Genomic DNA, 23,321 nt, shown 5'->3' with positions numbered 1-23,321 from the left:
CCTAAACCATACTGAAAAAAATTCATTTGATCTTGTAAAATGCTGGCAGATGATCAAATGAAAAGATAAAACAAAAACAGAGAAAAGAACAGCTATTGGAGAAGACTATGAACGGTCTTGACTACTAAGTGGAAACAAATCTTACTACAAAGTGACTTTTTTGAGAGAACCACCAGCACTAGAAACACGAGTTGCAAAATTGATAATTCATTGATAATTGATGAGTGATCCTGAATTCTGAACACTCCCATCAGCACGGCAAAATATCAATCTGAAACTCCAAATCCCTTAATCAAACTCAAATTTAAAACCCTTAATAAGATCATAGATTTCAGAATGCAATCTTGCTTTTCTCCTATTCTCCTGGTTTTGTTTTAAATAAACTTTTGTTTCTTTTCAAGTCATACATAGACAATTTGGTAAAAACTTGTATATATCCCATTTCAAACCCACAACATCAGTATTTTCTTTGTTACAATTGTACACTTCTGCCTTCCTTATATACATCAGACAACTCAGAGACATAGAATCGTTTAGATTGGAAAAGACCTTTAAGATCATCGAGTCCAACCGTTAATTTAGCACTGCCAAGTCCACCACTAAACCATGTCCCTAAGCACCACATCTACCTGTCTTTTAAATACCTCCAGGGATGGCGACTCAACGACTTCCCTGGACAACCTGTTCCAATGCTTCACAACCCTTTCTGTGAAGAAATTTTTCTTAATATCCAATCTAGTAAACTTGTACGTGTCTAAAGGTTTGCAAGATTATGAACAACGCCAGCAAAAAAAAAAGACCCACATGTCACATCTACAAAATCCTGCAACTGCATTTGAAAAATGTTTTGGATGGTTATTCTTAAATAACACGGTCCAAAATTCAAAACTTTTAAACTGAGTGATCAGCAGAATAATCACAATTATGTTTTCCAACGATAATAGGCCCTTTTGTAGTATAGCTACAGCTTTCAGTTCCAGCATCATTAAGAGATTCTTCAAATTACTTTTTAAATATCCCTTTCCCTCAGGATTTTCACTTATACCTAATTAGACTACTTACCCCATGCCATGTAATTCCCCATTGCCAAAACTGCTAAATGCTTCAATAAGAAGGAGGAGGGCACCAGTGGAGCAAGGCAGATGTAATGTCATTGGTTAACAATAGAGGTGTGAAGCAACTGCCGTAATTATAAAACTCATTAATTCACAGTGTTCAGGGGAAAAAAAAAATAATCCTTGGCAATAACTCTGTTGAAATGGCAATTCTTTTCAACAGTACATCAGATTGAAAAAAACCTTTCAATTTACACCTTCAATAAGACAGAACAGTAATTTCATTAGTAATTGTGAAAATCAACATCTGCATAAAAAGGAAAAATTGTCAGCTATAGTGGCATCCAGTGTTCATACATCTTTCAAATTGACACGTGGCACATTTTGACACCTAAATGATTTTATTTTTAGTCTCATTCCTCTTATGACTGTAAATGGATAACTTCCAAGACTATACTTTTAGAAAAAAAAATTAGAAAGTATTAAAGCAAGATTAATGAATTTTAAATTTTACAATCTCTGCCCAACAGTAGGGTCCTAGGTTTTGTCTACAACAAAATATTTGCTATTTACCTTTGCGATTCATGGATGCAAGCTTTTTAAACAGATGAGGAGCCCTGACATGAGATAGATAGCACTAGGTTCTGCTTCCATCATTCACCTTCCATATGCTGCTCACTAGCTTAGGCAGCGTCATGAAATGTCCCCCATCTCTGCTAATGCTATTCTCAAACTTTCCCTGTCCAAATTTGTCCGAAAAAAAATTTCTGAAGTTTCTAGGTGGAACAAATTTTCTCTAGAGAGAAGAGGGGACTTTAAAGAGACAGCAGCTGGAGTAAAGCTCTCACCTTAAATACTCAGCATTAAATTATTTAACTTCTGTTCACTAGTGGGTATTTCTTTTCAAAATTTCAGTTATTTTACATAGAGCATATATAGGAATTGTGGTTTATTACCACGTTGAATGGAGCTGAATACAGTGAATTTCATTTTATATAATTTGCAATGTTTTCTGACAACAGAACAACAGATACCACAGGGTCAGTGATAGCAATTCCCCTATTTAAGCTGTCTAACACATTCCATTATAAAAGATTACTGTGGCCTTTATGTCTTAGCCGTAACACTCCGAATGTTTGCAGCAGGTGATTTAAATTTATCAGAAAGAAAGTCTCTATACTAGAAAAGTGGCTTTCCTAGTGTCATAAACTGCCGATCAGGTTTTGTTGAGATGCGAACTGTTGAATAGCACTATTTTAATTTTTCTTCTTGTATTTCTCCTCAGAGAAATTTTGGCAGGATGTCAAAACAATAAAGAATATAAAAGTAAACTACATAAATACTTAAGATGGGACTCTAGATTTTGAAGTTAACACTTGGAAATCAGAATATTAAAGAATTTAGGCCACTTGTATAATGTGTATAATATAACAGAGATTAGAATCATAAGCGTGAAGAAACAAGCTTTCCTGTATAACATTCAGGCACTTTTAAAATATGTGTGTACAAGTGGAGTTACACCATTTTGAAACAGAAGATTTTGTAGATACAAGTACTTAAGTACTTAAAAAGGAAAATGGAGTAAAACCCGATTCTTTTATGATGAGAATGTAATTCTATCATGCTGCATCGTACACTGCATCTCTAAATTTGTACCCTAAAATCTTTTGCCTTGCATTGCACTTCTCTACTAAACAATCCTTAGACTAACTGTATGAGCTGGCATTATTGCTGGTTGTGACCTCAGGGATCATGAAGTGGCTGGCAGAAGGAAAAGAAGGCATTTTAGGAAACAGGTCTTTCCCGTATGTCTCACCCACTTCTTAAAGCTGCTGTATCTTCCAGATTGTCCCAGTGCAAAGTGATGGTCCTGGTACAGATTTAGGCTGTTGATATGCAGTTACTATTCTGGCATTTTAGTATTCTACCTAACTTACTTAGAAAAAAAATAAAAATCAGATTTGTATAGATCCTGAACATTATGAAGAGACTTAAGATGAGAAACAGGTCTACACAGTAATTTTGATGTATTAATTAGACGAAACACTTGAAACATCACAAATGATTCAGGTATATTACTCAAAACAACAAAAAATGAAATTACAGATCAGGGAAAAAAGGCTTTTCTTAATTTTGGGGTGTTTTTTCATACACTTGTAAGTGTCTTAAAGAGTCATGAGTTACATATGTTTAAGTTAAGAAAATATCAGCACTTACTGTCAGAATTAAGAGCAATTCTTCAATGTTGCTTTCAGGTTTCAACTGGTCCTTGAACATCCCAATAGTTGGATGCTTCAAATAGTAATAGGAAGCAATGCGACCGTATGTCAGAGGTTCAATGCTGCGATTATCCTGTTAGAAGAGGAATCAAATATACATGGTTCCTTCATGGTTCATTATACATTGTTCCTACAAAACTGCAAAATATTTTAAGACTACTTTATAAGAGAGAACAGCAAAAATCATTTAGCTTCATAATTTAGCTGCAACCCTAATTAAGCCCAGTTTTCAACATAAGTCTTACAAATAGCTCCATAGACTAACATCTCAAACCAGAAGCACGTATCTTGCTGTTCCCAACTTTTAGGAGCATGTATCTTACTGAATCTTGTAAAGTACAGATTAGTCTTACCTCCCCAATTTCAATACAGTAGGAGCATTCCAAATCAAAGAGGGATTTCTCAACAAGGCTTGAGAGGTACTTATTCATAGTGTCATGGCTCACATCATCCAAGTTATAGTAACTAGATAAATTGAAAACAGATGCATTACATGAATACTTTTGACACTCTGAAGATTTTTAACAATAACGTCTTGTAGGAAAACTTACAAGGCTGTTATAATACACACACATACTTGGAAGAGCAATATCCACATTAAACAATTAAACACAGAACTGTTCCCTCATATAGTCTAACAAGAAATTCATTATTCTTAAATAATTTGTGGGAGTAACCAACATAATACAAGCAGGTACATATGGAAAGATGGTAATTTATTTGTCTATTAATAGAAAGGTTGACACAAACAGAACTGGACAGGCTATATTTTGTTAGTGGGAAAATTTTCCTGATTGCATATGTACATTTTCCTGATTATATAAGTATGAAAGTGAACAGGCAATACTAACATAAGTAACAGTATTTTAACTTAAAAAGAAAGGAGGAAAACCCACCAGGGATAGCAACTGTTTTTACATCCTGGAACTCTGAAAATAAAAACTAGGCATATAGTGACATCTCTTGAAAAAGTAACCTTTCACCAATCCGAATGTTGGTGTTTGTTGTTATATTTCTGAGTAATTTTATTCTCAAAGCTAAAATTGCTAAAAGAAGGAAAAGGGTATTTGTCACTGTGGTTACTTCAGATGTTCATTTTCAGGTAAAATTGTTTAGGTAAACTCTATATAGTAACACTTGTTCTCAGTTATCTGTAGGAAGGAAAAATGTTTAGAAAGTGTGTCAAAACGTATTGATATGTCAGCGTATAAAAAAGACCCAGTGACTGAAGTTTGCACTCCTTAACTGTAGAACTTAAGCTGTATTGTAAGATTCTGACTTGCACAAACTAACATAATCTCAGGGAGAGCTTTTACCTAAAGAACTCCAGATAAAAATGCAGTAAGAACTGGTGTCTAGATTCAACAAAGGCATCAATTCAGAAAGTTAACAATTAAGTTCAGTGAACAGTAGAGAAAAACTGAGCATGCTCAGAAAGTTTAAAAATTCTGAATTTAAGCAGAGCAACTAAATCATGCAATTTCAAAGTGCAATTCAAACGAACAAAAAAAGTGATGATTTACTGAAATGTTAAAAAGCACAGTAAAAAAGGTTGCACCTGCTCATTTAATTCTGTAAAATACTGTCGCACAAATAGACTACTGAGATTGCTGCAACAATGAAAGATGCTCCTTTGTTCATACTAGCTGCTTTACTAAAATTTCCCACTGTTACGATGTACTCAGCATCCCCACTGGAAACAATACCACATGCTGTAATGGAGATTAGGTTCTTTCAGTGTTATTTTGTGCAGGTGAACAACAGGCTGCGAAACAGTGTGCTGAGATTCATTTTAGCTGATTTTACATAGTTACAGCTACACCTGAGTTAGTCTTTTTAACTCCCTTTACTGCCAATGGAGAGAAATGTGTGCTTGCAGAATGCTATTCATCCGAAGTATTTTACATATCTGCTTTAGCATGAGATGAAATGTAATCATTGACTCAAAAAAAAAGGAACTTTAGGCTATCAGTTCAGTTGTTGATGCTATATTTTGGGCAGATGAATCCCATTTTCTGAATTACGCTCTATTTTGTTTACTGTAATGCTGCTGTTAGCAAATTTCAAAAGATGGAACTGCGTTTTTATATACTCCAAGCATTCTCCTGTGACTGTTTTATGAAGAGAATCTGATTTGCACTATTATTTTCTGAAACACAGTTTTTAACATCTATCTTTTTGAGTAGCAATAGCACAACTAAAAAAAAAGCCCGCATGCTAAATAGCAGTACAGTCGTTTCCAGATTTTTTCCCTTGTTATTAATCCCAAATTATGGCGTTAATTCTCTGATGCTTTGAATGGTCACTTATAATTGGGTAAAGTTGGTGTAAAACACTATTACCATAAGAATAAGATTAAAAAACCCTGTTCTGATAACAGGAAACAGTCAGCTATGTTAGACAGCAACAAACTATATATATATGGCAGTGGAGTATTCAACTCTGTGATATTTTATACGGGTTCATGCTGAGATGATCTCAAATCACAGCTATTGTCCAAAACCAAACCAAACACTTATATTGACTAAAAAGTTTGATATGGTAGACAGCCACATATCATCACCCTTATGCAAAGAAAACTTATTTGTTGCAAAAGTACTCTAACATTGTTTTCAATGCAACTTAATTTTTGTAAGTCCCCATTTAAATTTACTGAAGTAACGTAGTCATGACAAAAATCGGTCTATATTTCCATCTGCATCTTTCATGTGCCTGACATCACCAAACACATTTAGATTCTGTTTATTAGCAGACTTTGTAACATTTTGTATAGCTTCTGAAAATAATCGAGCAAATTAACTACACAAGTTGTTTAAGGATGTGAAAAGATTTTCTATTTTATACTTCTAAACCACTAATGATTCATTAGTATTTATTCTAAATTGAATGTAACACTACTGAAATGATTCTAATTAAGGCATTTTGTTGTCACGGTATTCAGACTTTCAATGTTTCATTGCAGCACTATTATTTGCAGTATCACATCATTGATGATGAATACTAATAAAACAAAGGAAAAGATACAGGCAATACACTGAAATTCTTTTTTAAGACTGAAATTTAGGATAGTAATTCAAACAAATTTTATCTTGTGCTCTGCCTAATTTGCAGTATTTCGCACTGAATTTGAAAACGTAAAAGGCATTATAATGCCTTTTAAAAACTATGTGAATTTAAAATTTGCTGATTTTGGGTAATTTTTTTGTCAGAGGAGTAAATATATAGCTGCCTAGTGCAAATAAAACAATGTAAAGAAAAATCTTAAATGGTTTGTAATCTTGAGTGAAGTGGTACCAGTGTGTTTTAACTACTATCTATAATGGGGTAAATATAATTTTGAGCACACCCACAGGAGTTTCTTGGTCACTCAGCACATTTTCCCCTAATAAAAAGCAAAGCCATTCATCTAGAAAGACTATGTTAAAAACATTAGCAAAAACAGAGGTATCATGACATTAGGCAGTATTTTGAATGCACAGGCATAAATGCACGTTGAATTTTGCATGTTGGTATACTCCAAGTATAAAAACTGCATCGTATGTGCGTTCCTCTATGAAGCTATATTACCTAACTATTTAATTACAGATAAAGAATAAAAACAATGCAGTTTCATGCTCACTGCATTGAATCATCTAGTCATTACTTTCCCTTTGCTATAAACAGACAGCCTACCTTTTTATCAGCACACCATTTCATTTATTTCACAGTGAAGCCCAGTTTCACAATAATTGACTTGTCAGAAGCTCTAATTTATGAGGCTGGGCTCTGTAAGCCTTCTCCTATATTGGACTCAACCTGCACACAAGCAGGGTTGAATATTTACAATGCTGTTAACAGGTGCTGAGTTGTTTAATGATTCTAATAGCCAGAAGCGTACTGAGAAAGCCAGCGGGATCACAATTACAGGCTGTTTGAACACAACAATTACTCGTCCCCTGAGAGGTGTGAAAGTCAAAGGCAGTTTTATCCTAACAGCATCTAGCACATGGGCTAGACAGGCTAACTTCCATTAGTAGTCCATTGGGGAAAAGCAATAACAAACCCCTAGGTATCATAAAAATTTACAAAGTATGTAAAATTTAAACAATCAAAACCTGAAGGAACTATTTATTGTCTTTTAAATAATATATTTTAAATCCCAAACCTTGTAGAGCTTAGCAAGAACAACAAACCATGAAACGTGAACTTATTTCTATAATCTAAGGAAGTGTGGAATTTCATCAGCTGAGAAAGACAGAGACACGTGCAGGAACATAAAATGTAGATGAAGTTACAGAAAACATTTAGGATTTAATGTGAATGTTGGCAATCATTTCCTGTTTAGCTTATGTAAACCTGACCTGAGATATCTCTGGGAAATTTTTCATCAGCCTTGAAATGGGCCTGCTATAACTGTCAATGCTGTGAAATCATTTGTTACAGCACCATGTTTTTTATGTTCAGATTATACGGTAGTAATAGTGACACACATAATGAAAATCGGTGGCAGAGTCAGCCAAAAATATTAAAAGAAAAAACTTGCCAGCCGGAAGGCCTTTTGAAACAAATGCACAAAAAAAGACGAATCTACAGCAATCACTTGGTAGCAAGAAAGTGAGTTTTTAGAGTCCTGAAGCAGAATTTTGTTATGAACAAGTATGGGGGAAGCACAGACAGTCATTTTTGTAAATCGCTTTACTGCAGTCATCGGTTGCGTTTACTTGCATCAGCCTGTGGCCTTCAGCAGCTGCCATCTTCAAATGGTACCATGGAAATGGTACTGTTGATGGACCTTCATAGCCAGAGAGCTATGAACCAATGTACCAACTCACTTCTGTTGTTAAGGCACCACTGACTGACTCCGAGTCTGTGGCCAGCTTGCTAAAATGCACTACAGCATGCAAAGTGCTGCAGAGAGTAATCTCTATCTGCATCTTACTTGTATCACATTTTCTTGCATTCATATATTCGCTTATGCCAGCTATGAGAAATAGTTACATTGCTACCTTTAATCGGTTTTTAGTATATTGTACATTGTGGTTATTTAAGAAAAAAAAGAGTTCAGTTTCTCTGACATCAGCAAGGTATTTGCCTCCATCAGTGCTTCTAATTAAAATATTTACAGGAAAGTTTACCTCCTAAGATGCATTCATAAGATGATAAATCAGAGGTAATGGGCACATGTAAATTTCCTTACATATTGATTGGGCATTTCTTTTTCCTATGATACATTATAACAGATAATTTGTACAGGTAAATCATATCCAAGAGTAGGAAGACAATTATGTGAATTTGCTTTCTGAATGAGGACATGTGGGGTCTTCAGCTTTGCATTCTCACCTAAGACTACAGCAGACCTGGGAACAGGAGGCAGCTCAAACCCTCAGCAGCCCGGGGCTTCCCAGTCTGAGAGAATCAGAAAAACTTCATTCGTGTGAATAGTTTGGTAAAAGCATACAATGAACTACATTCCTGGACTTTTCACATCACTGTGACCCTAATAATCTAAAAAACCAAGTTCTTGTTATGAAATTCATAACAATGCCTACAGATATTATTTATGAAGTATATATACATGCACACAGATCTAAATGTGGCTGTAAAAGAAAGAATCCACTTTGAGAAATATCTGTTCACCAACTCAAAATATGGACATTGGTAATTACCGCAGTGCAAGATACCTGTACCTTCTTAGCTTCTGTTCTTAGTAGCTACTGCTAAACTTTTCCATTTTATCTCTTAATTTCAGTTAATTTAACTTTATTCAGTAATCCCCCCTCCCTTCTGATATAATTCCAAACTAGCGCTACAATTTGAGTAACTATGATTTTGTCACTGAAATACATATTATTCTATCCTGACTGGCTGATATTAGCTGCCATCTCAATGCCAGAAACATTGGAACACTCTATAATCATAATTTTTATTCGGATGTTTTATTCACGTTATTAGACATGCTCAGCTAATCATACTGGGAAAAGGAAATTTTAAATAAAATATAATTGTATGATGATAAGAGCATCAGAGATAATTTATCATTTACACTATATTATTCTTTCACTCCAGAAAACTTTGTAAGACTGACATACAATGAAAAAGATACCCCTTAATAATAATTCTCAGTATGAATTAATAAAACAATTTTTTCAGGTCTTCACAAGAAATTTACACAGAAAACTGATTTTATAAGTGTGTACATATACACACACTCATATAAATACACAAAAAACCACACACATTTTAAGTGATGTGATGTGTGCTCTCAGAATATCTAAAAATTAACTTTCCAAATGAAAGCTGATTCTGCTTAACTTTACATATGTTGTAAATTTCTATTTCTCTTTTACTGCACATGTATCTGGAAAATATCATAACCTGATTTACAGAAAATGTTTCCCATAGCCATTTCTCTTTTGTAGAAAGCTGCAGATTACAGTCTTTTATAAGGGTAAAAGAATGAAATAGTCAAGGAATTTCAGCCAAGGAAAGGAGACAGACAAGCCTCTCAAAATAGCCCCTTTCAAAGAATAGGGCACTTCAATGATCTGTCCTGTATGATCTTGACTAAGTAAAGAACTTGTATGATCTTGAATAAGTAAAGAACTAAAGTTGTTCATGGAAAGGAGAACACATTGTAGTACTTGACTGAAGTAGCACAGAATCTTTGCCTTAACGTGGAAGTTCAAAAACCTCTACATTTAGAAAGAATGGCTCTGGGGGAGGGAAAGATTTTTGGGGGAGGAAAAGAGTGTGGAAGAAACTCTGGATACTGAGACTGGTACACTCTGATAACAGTTTTTTATTTGTGCCACCCCGCTCATTTGCACATCACCTCTTGAACAACATGCACCCGACTCGTCAGTATGCCTCTGAATGAAACTAGCACTCAGCTACTCCACTCCCCCAAATCAACGGCTCAATCACTCGTCTTAACTAGACAGTTAAAACCCATTTCACAGATTTCAAGATACAGGGATTCACCAAACAGGAAAATTAAAATGGTGTGATGACAAGAAATATCGTAACATGCAACACCGTTAAAAAAAGCCATTATTACAAGTCTAACAAATTATCTCAAGTGTGCCAGAAAAACTTTCATAATGACTGCATGTTTAGAAGAGACCTGAATACTTAGAGCAAAAGGATACTTTGATCCCTGTCTCACAACAAAGGTGGATTAATGTTACTTAAATAGTGCAAACTGTAGGCATTCAGTAAAGCATTTTATGATACTGGATTGGAATAGAATGATCCTAGATTTGTTTATGCAGCTTTAATATACAAGTAGCTAAAACTGGCAATAAATGAGAATATAAATCTTCTGCATATTATCTAAGCCCATTATTTTGGGGATTTACAGCATCACATGCAATGACTTTTATGCCAATGAATCCCAAGGCAATTTACCAATCATGCATATGGGAATTACTTATTCACCACTAAGGTACAATCACCTGCTGGCTGGGAAATAGTTCTTGTTTTGCAGCGGAGAGAAAGTCAACAAAATTGCTTCGGGGCAGGACATGATAAACAACACTGTATCAAGTAACACTGAGTGGGTATTGTGTCACTACCCAACCCAAAATTCAGCCATTGTGCTCCTACTCTTGTGACAAAATAAATCCTAAAACCTTTGGATTATTAAAGGCAACAAACAGTTCTTGTCTGGTAGTATCAATCATTTCATATGCTCTCATATGGGAAAGTAAAGTCCATTACTATATTGTAATTTATTCAAAGTTATCTCAACTATCACTGAGTTCTCTTCATAAATCACAGAATCACAGAATTTTCAGAGTTGGAAGGGACCTCTAGAGATCATCTAGTCCAACTCCCCTGCTAAAGCAGGATTGCCCAGAGCACATTACTCAGGACTGCATCCAGGCGGGTTTTGAAAATCTCCAGAGAAGGGGCCTCCACAACCTCCCTGGGCAGCCTGTGCCAGTGCTCTGTCACCCAAACTGTAAAGAAGTTTTTTTCGTGTGTTGGAACAGAACTTCCTATGTTCCAACTTGCACCCATTGCCCCTCGTTCTGTCACTGGGAATCACCGCGAAGAGTCTGGCTCCATCCTCCTTCAACCCACCCTTTAGGTATTTGTAAGTAATAATAAGGTCTCCCCTCAGCCTTCTCTTCTCCAGGCTAAAGAGTCCCAGCTCTCTCAGCCTTTCCTCATAAGGGAGATGCTCCAATCCCTCAATCATCTTGGTTGCAAAACTCTTCAGTTTTCCTTCCTCATTCAAACATTCACCGTGCTGGAACTGCTTGGCTTGTAGGAGGTCTGAAAATAACACACAGTAGGTCCAGGAACTCTACTAATTGGCTAGTTTATTAACTTTGGATGAAACTGAATAGAATTTATTATCACGTCAAAGAATGGAAAGTGTGCACATCCATTGTATTTGCACTTGGTATCTAAAGTGACCTCTTTAACACAGTCCATTCACAGTCAATGACACAGTCCTTCATTTTTCTCCCTGCATGATGGAGTGCAGTGTGAATACCGAGTACCTCTCTGTGGATGAGGCAGAGGGTAAAGCAGCACAACTTGTGAACTGTTCCAACCCGCATGTGTGGCATTCCAATGAAAGACTCCAATTTCATTAGAAACTTAAATTTGCATTCTTATCTTGCCATTATGGACATGGCTAGTCAAGATCTGTTCATCTTGTTTCTTACTACAAAGATTCCACATCTCACTTTTTTCTTTTTTTTTTTTCCCCCTAACTTTCTTCCCACAATGCTCTCAGAATAGCAGAACTTTTGCTTAAAAGTTGATATAGCGACAACTTCAGATTTAGGTTTCTATGACACTGCGCATTAAAGAAATTGCTGAGAAAAAAGGGCTGTCAGTGGGAACCTTCTTTTATATCGGGAAGAGCTTGCCTATTAAATCAGAAGACTACATTTCTATATTCAACACTTACCTTTGGGCTACAGATTCTGTAAAAAAATCTACCTACCACAGATACCACATGATCAAAGCTTGACAAAGACAAATCAACAAAATCACTTTAACACAGCAATTCAAGAGCAAGACATTTTAAAATAACATTAGTTATTCTTTACACTAAAAAAGAACAGAGTCTGCAGTGGCATAGTTTTTAACATTAGTTGTAGCATGGACCATGTGTAAATTCCAAAGTCATACAAATAAACATGGCTTTATCCATATCTAACCTAGACAAAACCAGAATTCAGCCGTTTGTCACTCTCAGGGGAGAAATACCTTCCACATAAATGTATTCATTTTGTTAGTTACGAAGTGAGAGAATCGAGTATGTTTTCTTTAGTTTACAGTTCTAAAATTCTGCATTTTAAATTTCCCAATAAGATTAGGCAGAAATTCTGTTCTGTGGGAGATTCTCAGTATAGCAGTAAATGCAGAATTCAAAAGTAATTAAGATGAAAAAGGAATCAAAAGAAAATATTTTATCACCTGCAGGCTCCCACCAGCAGTTGCCCATAAAGAACCCAGCCGAAAATTCAGCCAAACGTTACGGACATTAACCTGACTTCAGAAATTCAACACTCTGGAGTACATAAAGAAATATTTAGTGCTATAAATACCTAATTCTTTATTTGCCACATTATTTTGGTGGGTGAATGATCACATGACAGGCAACATACCATTTACCTAAAACAATGTTGTGGCAAAGGCAGACTACATTGCTGGAACAGCTCAGAACGATCTGCATACCAGCTGGAGCAAGGCAGTATGATAACAATCATTGAAAATATTGCACACATGGTTTCACCAGGATACCCTAATGAAAGTAAACTTTATCACAGAGAAACAGCTGATAGCTATTCCCTCATTTATCAGGAAAATCCAGATCTTAATAGATTTTCTATAGAAAACTGGGCAGAACATATCTATGTGGTAGCTAAAAAAAAAAGTAACACATTATAAATACAATACCTAAAGGAATGTGATAATCTGGAGTTTTATTTTAGGGATGCTGATATAGCCCTCTCAATAAGGCTATTTTATAGTTGTCACTAAATTGTAAAGTTAACTGCCAAGAAACGCATTTATATATAGAGAAAAAAGTATTAAAAAAATGTGCACACAAGTTTTATTCCATGTGTGGGCCAGTAATGCTCCTACATTGGAGACTGCTAAGCATTCTGGGCTTCAACAGCAGTGAGATCACCTTTGGATCAACTCTACCCTCAAGTTACCTTGAGATTAAATTGCATTTGTATTTTATACTCACGTTGGGTTCATTATAAGTCGACGGAAGAAATAAGTCCAGGTGATATAATCCATTGCATCCTGCTTAGAGGTAATAGTTCCAGCAGCAATTTCAGCATTCAAGTGGTCAGCCAGCACTTCTAACAAGCTAAAGAACAGGAAACAAGAGGACTTAGCTGACTTTACAATCACAAAGACAGGTAATATATTTTGTAGAGTTGTGCATTAAAAGGTTTATGACTTTTAATCTGAAAATACATATTTATCTTCCGGTAAAAGAGAGGAAGGGAAGAAGGGGGAATGTAATTGCAAGGTCAGTCATCTTCTTTACATGATAGTGGAATGAAACTCAAATTATTTTTTGATTGGACCAAGAACGCAAAAGTTTAAGTCATTCATGGAATGTATTCAGATGGAGCTACTCAGTGGTAACTTCTGAATACTGTATGTTGACCATATGATCATGCTGGTTTAATCCAATAGAGAATCATATGGAAAGACAAACAGGAAATGAAACAGTGGCAATAGCTTAGCTAATACTTGACAAATACTTGAGGGCTATTAAAATTACATCAAAACTGCTTCCCCCAGATTTTGCCTCATCTTCATCCAATGAAAAAAAAAATAGTTACTTTTACCAAGAAAGATCTAAACTCAGAAACACAGAACAAAAGCAGTTTAAAATGATTCTTACAAAGTAAAATACTGTTTAGTGTCATTAAATGGAACAAAGACCTCCATTAGGGTATCTAATGAGATCATTCTTGGCTAGAGTTCAATCAGGGAATGGCAAATATCCTTAAGGATCAACCTAATTTTTCTTGTATTATAATCTTTTTTATTTTCCTACTGCTCTTTCCCGATTGCTAAAAGTAAAGAATAATGAGTAGCTGTTATGGTATGAGTAGCTGTTTTACTGCCCTATACCACTGACCACACACTTCTAAAGCTAAGAACCTGTTCTACCCAGATTGTCTAACAGAAACTGGACAGATGATTCGATAGCTATTCCAGAATACAGAATGCTTTCTCTTTTGCTTCTGATGTGCTATATTTCAGACCCATGATCAGTGAGAGCACAAGGCCTGTCATACAAGTTGTGTACTCAAGTCTAACGAAAACACAGACAATGGCTTTTAGAAAAACCTTTAATTAAAAAATATGAACTTTAATTTTACAAACTGGAAATACTACACAAAGCTGATAAATCTGCTCTTTGGTAGAACAGATGGGAAAGCATTCTAAAACTCAAAACTCTCCAAAACCCCCCAAACAGTTTCTCTTTGAAGTTATGAAGCCCCTTACTTCAAATACTTGATCATAAAAGAGACCAAGACAACTCTAAGTTAATTGGACGACAACCAATGTAGAACTTAATGAGATTGCTATTAACATGTGAATATTCATCTGAAAATTTATCAAATAGTCTTTGTTTATAGTAAAAGATGGACTACATCAAACTACAAAGTAAAGATATACTCACAAAATGAGTTACTAGAAACACAGAATATTTATAGTATTCCAAACAGGAACAAGGTGTGATTACTACTATTATACTGAAGACAAAATTTCTTTATTTACCTGTGAATTGAGAGATTTCCTCCATGGTAGTGCCATACAGTCTCAATATATCATCAACATTTTAAACTCACTGCTCTTTTGACTTATTAGCTATCATTTTGAAGAAGATCAACTCCTAGCATTTTGTGCTAAGTGCAATTTATAAGTTAAAAAAAGAAAAGTGTGGTTTCCTAAGGAAATGAAGCGCATGTCTCCACATTCTTTGTTTGCAAAAATTATATGCCTGTCTGTGCACCACAGAAATTAACCTTCAAATACACCAGCTCCTTTCAACTACATTTCACAGGTGGATAGCACTCTCGAGCTTCTACAAATTTCCTGACCAGATAGAGGTCCCATTATCGCTTATGTTGAGGGACGAAGTTTTCTTAGGAGAACAATATTGTGAATTCTTCATCACTGAGAAAACCTTTCAGTAATGCTCATGCTTTATTAGATGTCTGAGAATTCCTCCATGAAACATGCATCTATATGAGACTGATGTAACTAGTTCTGCTTCTTGCTGAACCACTAAGTATATTATAAATATCAAAGCAAAGGCACAAGTTACATTATGCTGGACAGCAAACTTTGTATCAACTAAGTTCAGAGAAGCTGCAAAAAGGTAGTGTTTCTACATTTCTGACAAAAATATTGCAATTTTGAGGTGAAAGATGTGTTGAAATAGTATTGACAATAGTTTACGCCATGCAGATTTCTTTTTGAACTTGTGAGATTTTGAAGAATGTGATATCTGTAATGGTACAAGTATCCTAGGTAAAAAGTGCTAGAAACTCACCTATTTTTTTCCTATTAAGAATTTGTCATATAATTTCAGAGAGGGTTCTGAGTATCATGTATAGTTGTCCTACACACCGGCCTTGAAGAACAGTTTGTGCTCTCATTCAGATGTCTGAGACAACACTCAGAAGCAGAGAAGCATTCATAGTATTATCTCGGAAAGGACTAAAGAGCTCAACAGTGCTTCAAAACACGTGGAGGAAAGGCTTTTTCTGCATAAAGCTGGATAATATGTTTTGAAAAATGATTTTCCTCTAGGATCCTGATATTTAGGAGATACTCAGCACAAGAATTCTGTTTCACTTTTCTCTATCCCTCACTTGTAACATTGTTTACGGTTTGATCAGTTTTTCTGATTGCTTTATCTTTACCTTGATTCCACAGGGAAAGGTTCATAAAGGAATTTTTTGTAGAAGTCTTTCTTAATATCATGAACTAGAATTACAGCTTTTCCTTGGTCATCAAACTGTGGTCTGCCAGCACGTCCCATCATCTGAAGTACATCTGCCAAAGAGACAATAACGTGTAAAACAAATGTATTTATTTGAACGTATAAATAAATGTATTTACATCTGTATAATGTGCAATACAGGATTTTTTGATTTCTTTGGCCTCGTACGCCCCATTGGTTTTCACGCATCTAATTTTTTTTTTCCATTGCAGATAAATTTACAATCAACTTCTTTCTGGCAGAGACTATCTTCCTGCATACTTGAAGACCACCCACTGCAATAGAATCCAGGCTTACATCTAATATAAATTTCCTCTACTCTCCTTCCATTCCACATCCATCCCTCATTTGATCATATGCAATTGAAGATGATGAGTAAGAGAACTCATGAAGTCTACAATGGCAACTGTCTATTATTCCTAATTTTCAAATATTTGACTACACAATAAGAGAAGTTCCTTGTATAAGCTTTTCTGCTATGTATGATTTCCTAGGTTTTGAATATTTTAGATGAAAAAAGGTAAAGGCAAATTCTAATTACTTAAAGCTATGATCTTTACCACTCAAACTTCAGGACAAGTTACACTAGTTATTAGCACTGGAGTAGAAATGGTTTCGTATCATATGTTGTCCCTATATCAGATCACAATATACAAATTCAAAAGCAGGTACAGTTAAAGCTTACCTCTACTACACTGCCTACACATCATTACTTGCAAATACTAGTTAATGATTTCTATAAGCACTGAAAATACTAGTTTATACAAAACAAGCTCAACTTGCTACCTGGCCACCAAGATACATATGCTTATCATCTATTTGTTTGTGTCTTCTCATAATTGGAGAAGTGCATCTGCATAGGTTGTTTTGTGTCTTGCTCAACAGAGCTCTGATTCCTTTTTAGTGCTTCCAACTGCTATTTAACTTTGAAGAAACAATGGAAAGCAATTAATAAGTAAGTTTTACATCTTTATTTTAAACTTTTTTTTTTATTTTGTGTATTCTCAATGAAGTCTAGCATACGTGCACAACATGTGGCTTGCAGTACCTGGCATTTTGAAAAGCAACTTCTTTGGCTTCAGAATCAAGAAGCTTTTGACCCAATGGGGAAGGAAAAGCTAGAGGGTGTAGAATGGCAGACAGCAACAGACAATGATAGGAGAAACAGCCCAATGATGATAAACAGTTTTTAGTAACACATTTTCACTTGTGTACCCACAAGCTACATAGCGATGTTTTTTTATCAGTTTATTCCTTTTGTTAATTTAGGGGTGACATGAAAATGTAAAATGAAACTAGTTTGAAAATTATGTTTCTGAATAGGTATGTGCACGAGGGTGATGAAACAACTTCTTGCTATTCTAATGTGGTGAATTAAATTGTGCATAATATCAGATAGGAAATGGACTTACCAAAAAGTGTCAGGAAATTACTTTTGCCAATTTCCACTACGTAATTATCCAAAACTAGTATTTTCTTTACTGACTATACGTTGCTTGGCTGCTTTTAATCACTGGACTAAACTCCTGAAGTGTTAAATATGATCCAACTGGCTGACTAAATGTCTGGTAACTGAGAAAAGGCCCTCCCCAAAACCTCTGACTTCACTCAAAGAAGTGAAATTTTGAAATTACTGAACACTCCAGAATGATTCATTCTGCCCTCAGCTGCTTTCTTGGAGCCAAATGCATCCCTGATAGAGAAAGGTGACTTCAACAGGAAGAAACCAAGTTATACCATGACCTAACAGTGAAGGCATAACTTGAGGGCAGCATTAAAGACAGTACTGTGAAATTTTGGAAGTATTTCAGAAAGAAACTCATTACATTTTCATTTTATTGCTGCTGCAAAACTGTACTACCTATCCACAGAACTTCCAGATGCATAAATATTCTCTAGAAAGTTAAAAATAAAAATGCTCTAAGCAAACCACACCACATGTTTCTTCATAAAGTAAGGAATCTGCATTTTCTGTTGCAGTGCAGACAACAAAATCTAAATGCATCCATCACAGATGGTGGTATTCCATCTGCCCCCTCCCTCCCCCAAGTCTTATTGAAAATTCAAGAATCGAACAATCCCCAATGTCCAAGCCACCTGAATGAGAAAAGGCAGTAACAAGTGAAAGTATAAGCATTCTCTAAGCCTTTGTGAGTACTTGTACAACAGACTTCTAAAACAGCATAATAATCATTCAATGCTTATTTCGTTTCTGATTTCTTTTGAATGTATTATTTTCTGTATAACTTCTCTCTGACAGTCCCACAGATTCAACACAAAATTTAACACTTCGGTTGATTTCTTTCCTCATCACTGTTCCCCATTCAGTAATCAAGTCAGTCGTCACTATTCTCCCAGTCAGGACGAGCGAGATACTACTTCTCTGCAAAGGCTGTTTGTACTAAATTTACCTCAGCCTAAGTCTGTCACAAAATGCAAGCGTGCATGGCTAAGCTCCCAGGTCATACCAGAATCTTTGAACAAGAAAGTTGGTCTGGAAATTGATCCCAAGTTTCCTGCAGCGCACTAACCACTAAATTAAGCTCTGTGATGGGTTACTTGGAGAAGTAACCGCTGTAATATTTTCAGTTTGAGCTTTTTTTCATTAGTAAGCTTCTCTTGCCGAAAAGACAGTGCGTGGTTAGAAAGATGCAAGCTCTCCACTTACATTACAAATAACATTTAGATTATCCTTTGGTGTATACGTCTCTGGCATAGTATAGGATTATTTAATAATAAACTTTCTCTTGTGAAAAAGAGAAAGGGAAAATAGAACAGGAAACCTGGAATAAATTTAGCTTGTCCTCATTCTTCAAGCTTAGTACCATCCAGACAAATACTCTCCCTGTCTGAACTCTGAAAAGTTCTTCCATGGTTCACTTTCTTAAACTTGTTGAAAACATTGCAGAACAGTTTATGAAAAGTGGAGTTTACTGGAGCAAGAAAGCAATAAAAGTCTATATCAAACCAGAATTTCAAATATTTAATTTAGCTCCTTATTTTTGAAGTATCATTTACTTGAAGTATCGCTTACATCACGGAAGATACTGGAATAGTTAAGGTTTTTTGTTTACTGTCCAGTGACTATGTATAAATTTTATGTTCTCATACATGTGTGATTCAACTGTTGCGTTTCAAACCATGGCTAAGTTTATTGTTAAAAATCTGTTTCTATTTAAAAACATTTCAAAAATGAAAAAAAAAAATCAGGCTAACTAGGTAGCTAAATACGACTTTATATTGTCATTTTAATTGCTTAATGTCTATTTTGGATGATACACATTAAAGGAATCTAGCATGAAAAAAGATTTGCAAAACAGCAACATTTTCATTATGACATAAAATCTTAAGAGTTCTCTTACAACTTACATTACACAAAGAAACCCTTTTCTTAGCACTCTTAGTCTCTACCCAAGTTAGGTATTTTCAGTGATCAGTTACTAAATAATTCAGATCATTTGCATATACTTGAAATACATTTCAGCATATGAGCATTTCCGTAATTTATGTGAGTACCTGTAATGGGATAATCCACGTAACGCCTTGTTTTTCCATCATAGTATTCTGTTCCTTTAACAATTACTAAATGAGCTGGAAAATTTACACCCCAAGCTAATGTGCTTGTGGCAATAAGAACCTAAAACAGAAAGAAAGATTAATGAGGTATACGTAACAAAAAGCCAACTTTTAAAATTCCATGTAAAACTCATTACGGCAGGATTCAAAGAACAAATGTACCTGGATTTTGCAGTTCACAAACAATTCTTCCACGGTTTTCCTGTCTCTTTCATGCAGACCCGCATGGTGCATGCCTATTCCAAAAGCAAGTGTCAGCTTCAGATTTGAATCTCTAACTGTCACTATAATGTCATTCATCTGTAACAGAAAGAATAGTTGCACATTTTAAAACAGATTACTTCGAAATGTCAAACCTTTAGCTTTCTTTTTCTTTTTCTTTTTTTTTTTAAAGCAAGGATAATTTGCTCAATGCTGTTTATACAAACAGGAAAACACAGTCTTCAGTTTCCGAACAGTCTGGTTTTAGTCTAAAAAAATCAAATACGATATTAATGATGGGGGGGAATACAAAATGCACATGACTTTATTGACACACTAAGTAGTGCAGATAAGGAAATGAAAATGCTGAAAATATCTTGACAGGTCTGGCAAACGCTGTGCATTCTGCTCTGTGTTTGTTTAATGCAATCCCTAGCATCAAAGGGGTTAGAACTGGTATAAAAACATATCAAATCCCCGCAATCAGTAACATAATAACAGTCAAGAAAAATAAATTTGGTGCTCTCTAATGCCTATGAAAAGACAGACACAGTTCTTCAGTTTGATAATTCTGCAATTATTATTAATCAAAAAAGTTTCCTATTCCCATGCTGAAATGCAAATTAATTTGAAATTTTTTTTTTGAGAGTGAGTTTGTAATTTATAGACTTAAACCCTGTAGTGAAACTCAACATACAATAAGTGTCTTCATTTAAAAATTTTAAAGTCCAGACAAAAACCTATTTTTTTACTATTGCTATTTTTTTCAAATCTCATTTCAATGACTACTTGGAATAATTTTAACTACTGTCATTTTAACTATATTTCTTGCCTATGTTTTCAAGTAGTAAATTCCATAATAAGCTTCTTTATTTCTGTAGATGACCTCTGTGAAAAGCCCCTCACTAATAACAAACAAGAGCTTTATAACTTCTGTCTTGTTAAGTGATTTTACTCCTCAATATTCCTTCTGTTGATTTATTTCTAAGGCCATTAATTATTTTATGTTATATTATATCATTTTAATATAATTATAGCCAGGAACTTTCAAACCTCATCCCTTATTGGTGGTTTCCTGGTGCCACCAGCAGTGGCATGATGATATTGCATACTTATGGGCAGCAACATTTAACCTAGGAGGTATAGCCACAGTTAGAGGAAAAAAGTAGTAGTGCACAACAAATTACTCAGGGTAACTGAAGAATTTGAATTGAGTATTCAGTCTCATCTCGGACTGAGTATCTCAAAGTACTGAGATACGATACCTGCATGACTGCAGTTATATCTTCATTTCCACTTAGGACTCTGAGGTGTTGCACTTCTGATGTTCAGAACTGTAACCTTCTCTAAATGTTTACTGGGTTTTATAATTTCCAGACCTTAATGTTAATAAAATTATTCATACATCTAAACCCAAGTAACATATGTCACTGCTATTATAAAAAAAAATCCTTAAAAGGTACAAAAAAGCCAGAGAATACAACAGTCCATATTCAGGATTTAAAAAAAACCCAATGAAACAACATAGATTTTGTAAATAAATAAATTTTGTCAGTAAGGGCAAATTACAAAGCATTATAAAAAGTCTATTTGTTGAAGTAGTATTGATTAACAGAACCAGAACTGATGGAAGTAGCAGAGAACCTAATCTAAAAAAATATTGTTCAAGTTTTGGCTTCATCCAATCAATTTGATCTGTCAATGGATGCTCCTAAACTTTATTTTCCCTCACACCGCAGTTGCCTGGATGTTTCTGAGAGTTTCCTATATTATAAGACATGGAAAGTTTTTTGTATAAACTGAGATGGCATGCAGAAAAGAAAAGGATGCTTACAGAAGAAAAGAGCAAAAGGGACTATAAAACACTGAAAGGAACGGAAAGGAAGAAGAAAGAAAAAACCAATGAATTGAGAAGTGGAGAGCAGATAAGTCAATTTAGGAAAGGGAAACAAGAAGAGGGGTGGACAAGTAGAAGAGAGTAAAGAACTGAATGAAAGGAGGATATGTTAAAGGATAAAGTTTATCTATCTAGATACAATCAGTAAACCTTTGATTTCTCTAGTCAACATGTAGACATGTGACTGCAGTGCAGACAACATGAATTATGACCCATCTTAAAGATTTTTTCTTCTAAGACAAACAAGTAGCTCAATAAAATGAGAACCTGTATACCGTTTTCTCTACAATTGTGACCCTCAACATACATTGCTAAATATATTTTTGAACCTATTAGTGCTTTTTGTGTTATGGATTTATGAAGTGGTACTAGCACCGCACAGGCTCCTTATGCTTAGATAGACACTTTGCAAAATAGTAGTTATATGTATACATTTGACAGGGAATTAAGATGAAAAGTAGAAAATGGCACTGATAAATATCAGGAAAATAAACAAAAAAAAATTAATGCATTTACATTTTACTAAATTTCTGCACTCAAAAATTGATAAAAGATACTGTATTGCTGAATTAATTTTTCTCCTCCCCATCAAGAATCATCACCTTATGATAGTTATGTTTTCAATGTAAGGGAACAAGCCAGTTCCAATTACATTGATTTCATTATTCACATGAGCAGAATTTGGTATTGGGAGAATAATGAATCGAAACTCCCTTTTCCTCTAGAAGAGTACAGGGGTCAAATTAGCTGATTTGGATTAGTCTGTAGCGATTAGACTGCTCCTTCAGCACACGCAGTTTTACAGTGTTAGTTATTTTCAGTGCAAAACCTGAGCTAAACCTTTTTGCCATGTAGTTGCCAGCATAAAACATCCTAAATTCACACTGTTGGGAATTTATTCAAAGATGTTCTTCTTGCTTTTACAATCAGTGGTGGTTATTTTTTTTTCCCTCTGACTTGTATTACAGCGGTGGCCTGTGGTGCTGTTAGTCATACCTGCAAAGCAGTGTAATTTACCACAGGAAAACTAAAGAACCCTTAGCAGGAGAGCTGGCGCATGTACTACTATCCTGTCATTTTAGCAGCAGGGAATCCTAGTCATTTTTAGCTGACCCCTTACTTTCACATAAATCAATGCAATAAACACAACTATTTTACCCATAGGCACAATCCAAGGTTAAAATTCTGATGATAATTTATTTAAAAATATAACTCAGTGTAGTGTAAGAATATTATCACTTTCTATTAAGAAATAATGGCACAATTAATAGGTTCATTAACCAGAAACAGACACAGCATCGTGACTATAAAACAAATCTAATGTT

At 35.0% G+C, this 23,321-nt stretch overlaps 1 protein-coding gene across 1 annotated transcript in view; it reads right to left on the bottom strand.

Annotated features, from left to right (window-relative positions):
* The window catches only part of ASCC3 (activating signal cointegrator 1 complex subunit 3), a 264,786-nt gene that overhangs the window by 38,255 nt on the left and 203,210 nt on the right, over positions 1 to 23,321 (bottom strand). The window contains 6 exon segments of the mRNA XM_009886755.1: positions 3,273 to 3,407; positions 3,688 to 3,799; positions 13,533 to 13,658; positions 16,243 to 16,375; positions 19,839 to 19,959; positions 20,061 to 20,198. Coding sequence (XP_009885057.1) covers positions 3,273 to 3,407; positions 3,688 to 3,799; positions 13,533 to 13,658; positions 16,243 to 16,375; positions 19,839 to 19,959; positions 20,061 to 20,198 — 765 coding nt within the window.

Source organism: Charadrius vociferus, unplaced genomic scaffold (assembly GCF_000708025.1).
Source record: "Charadrius vociferus isolate BGI_N301 unplaced genomic scaffold, ASM70802v2 scaffold76, whole genome shotgun sequence".
Classification (NCBI taxonomy): domain Eukaryota; kingdom Metazoa; phylum Chordata; class Aves; order Charadriiformes; family Charadriidae; genus Charadrius; species Charadrius vociferus.
Note: the sequence above shows the minus strand (reverse complement) of the source record. Positions and strands in the feature narration are given on the sequence as shown.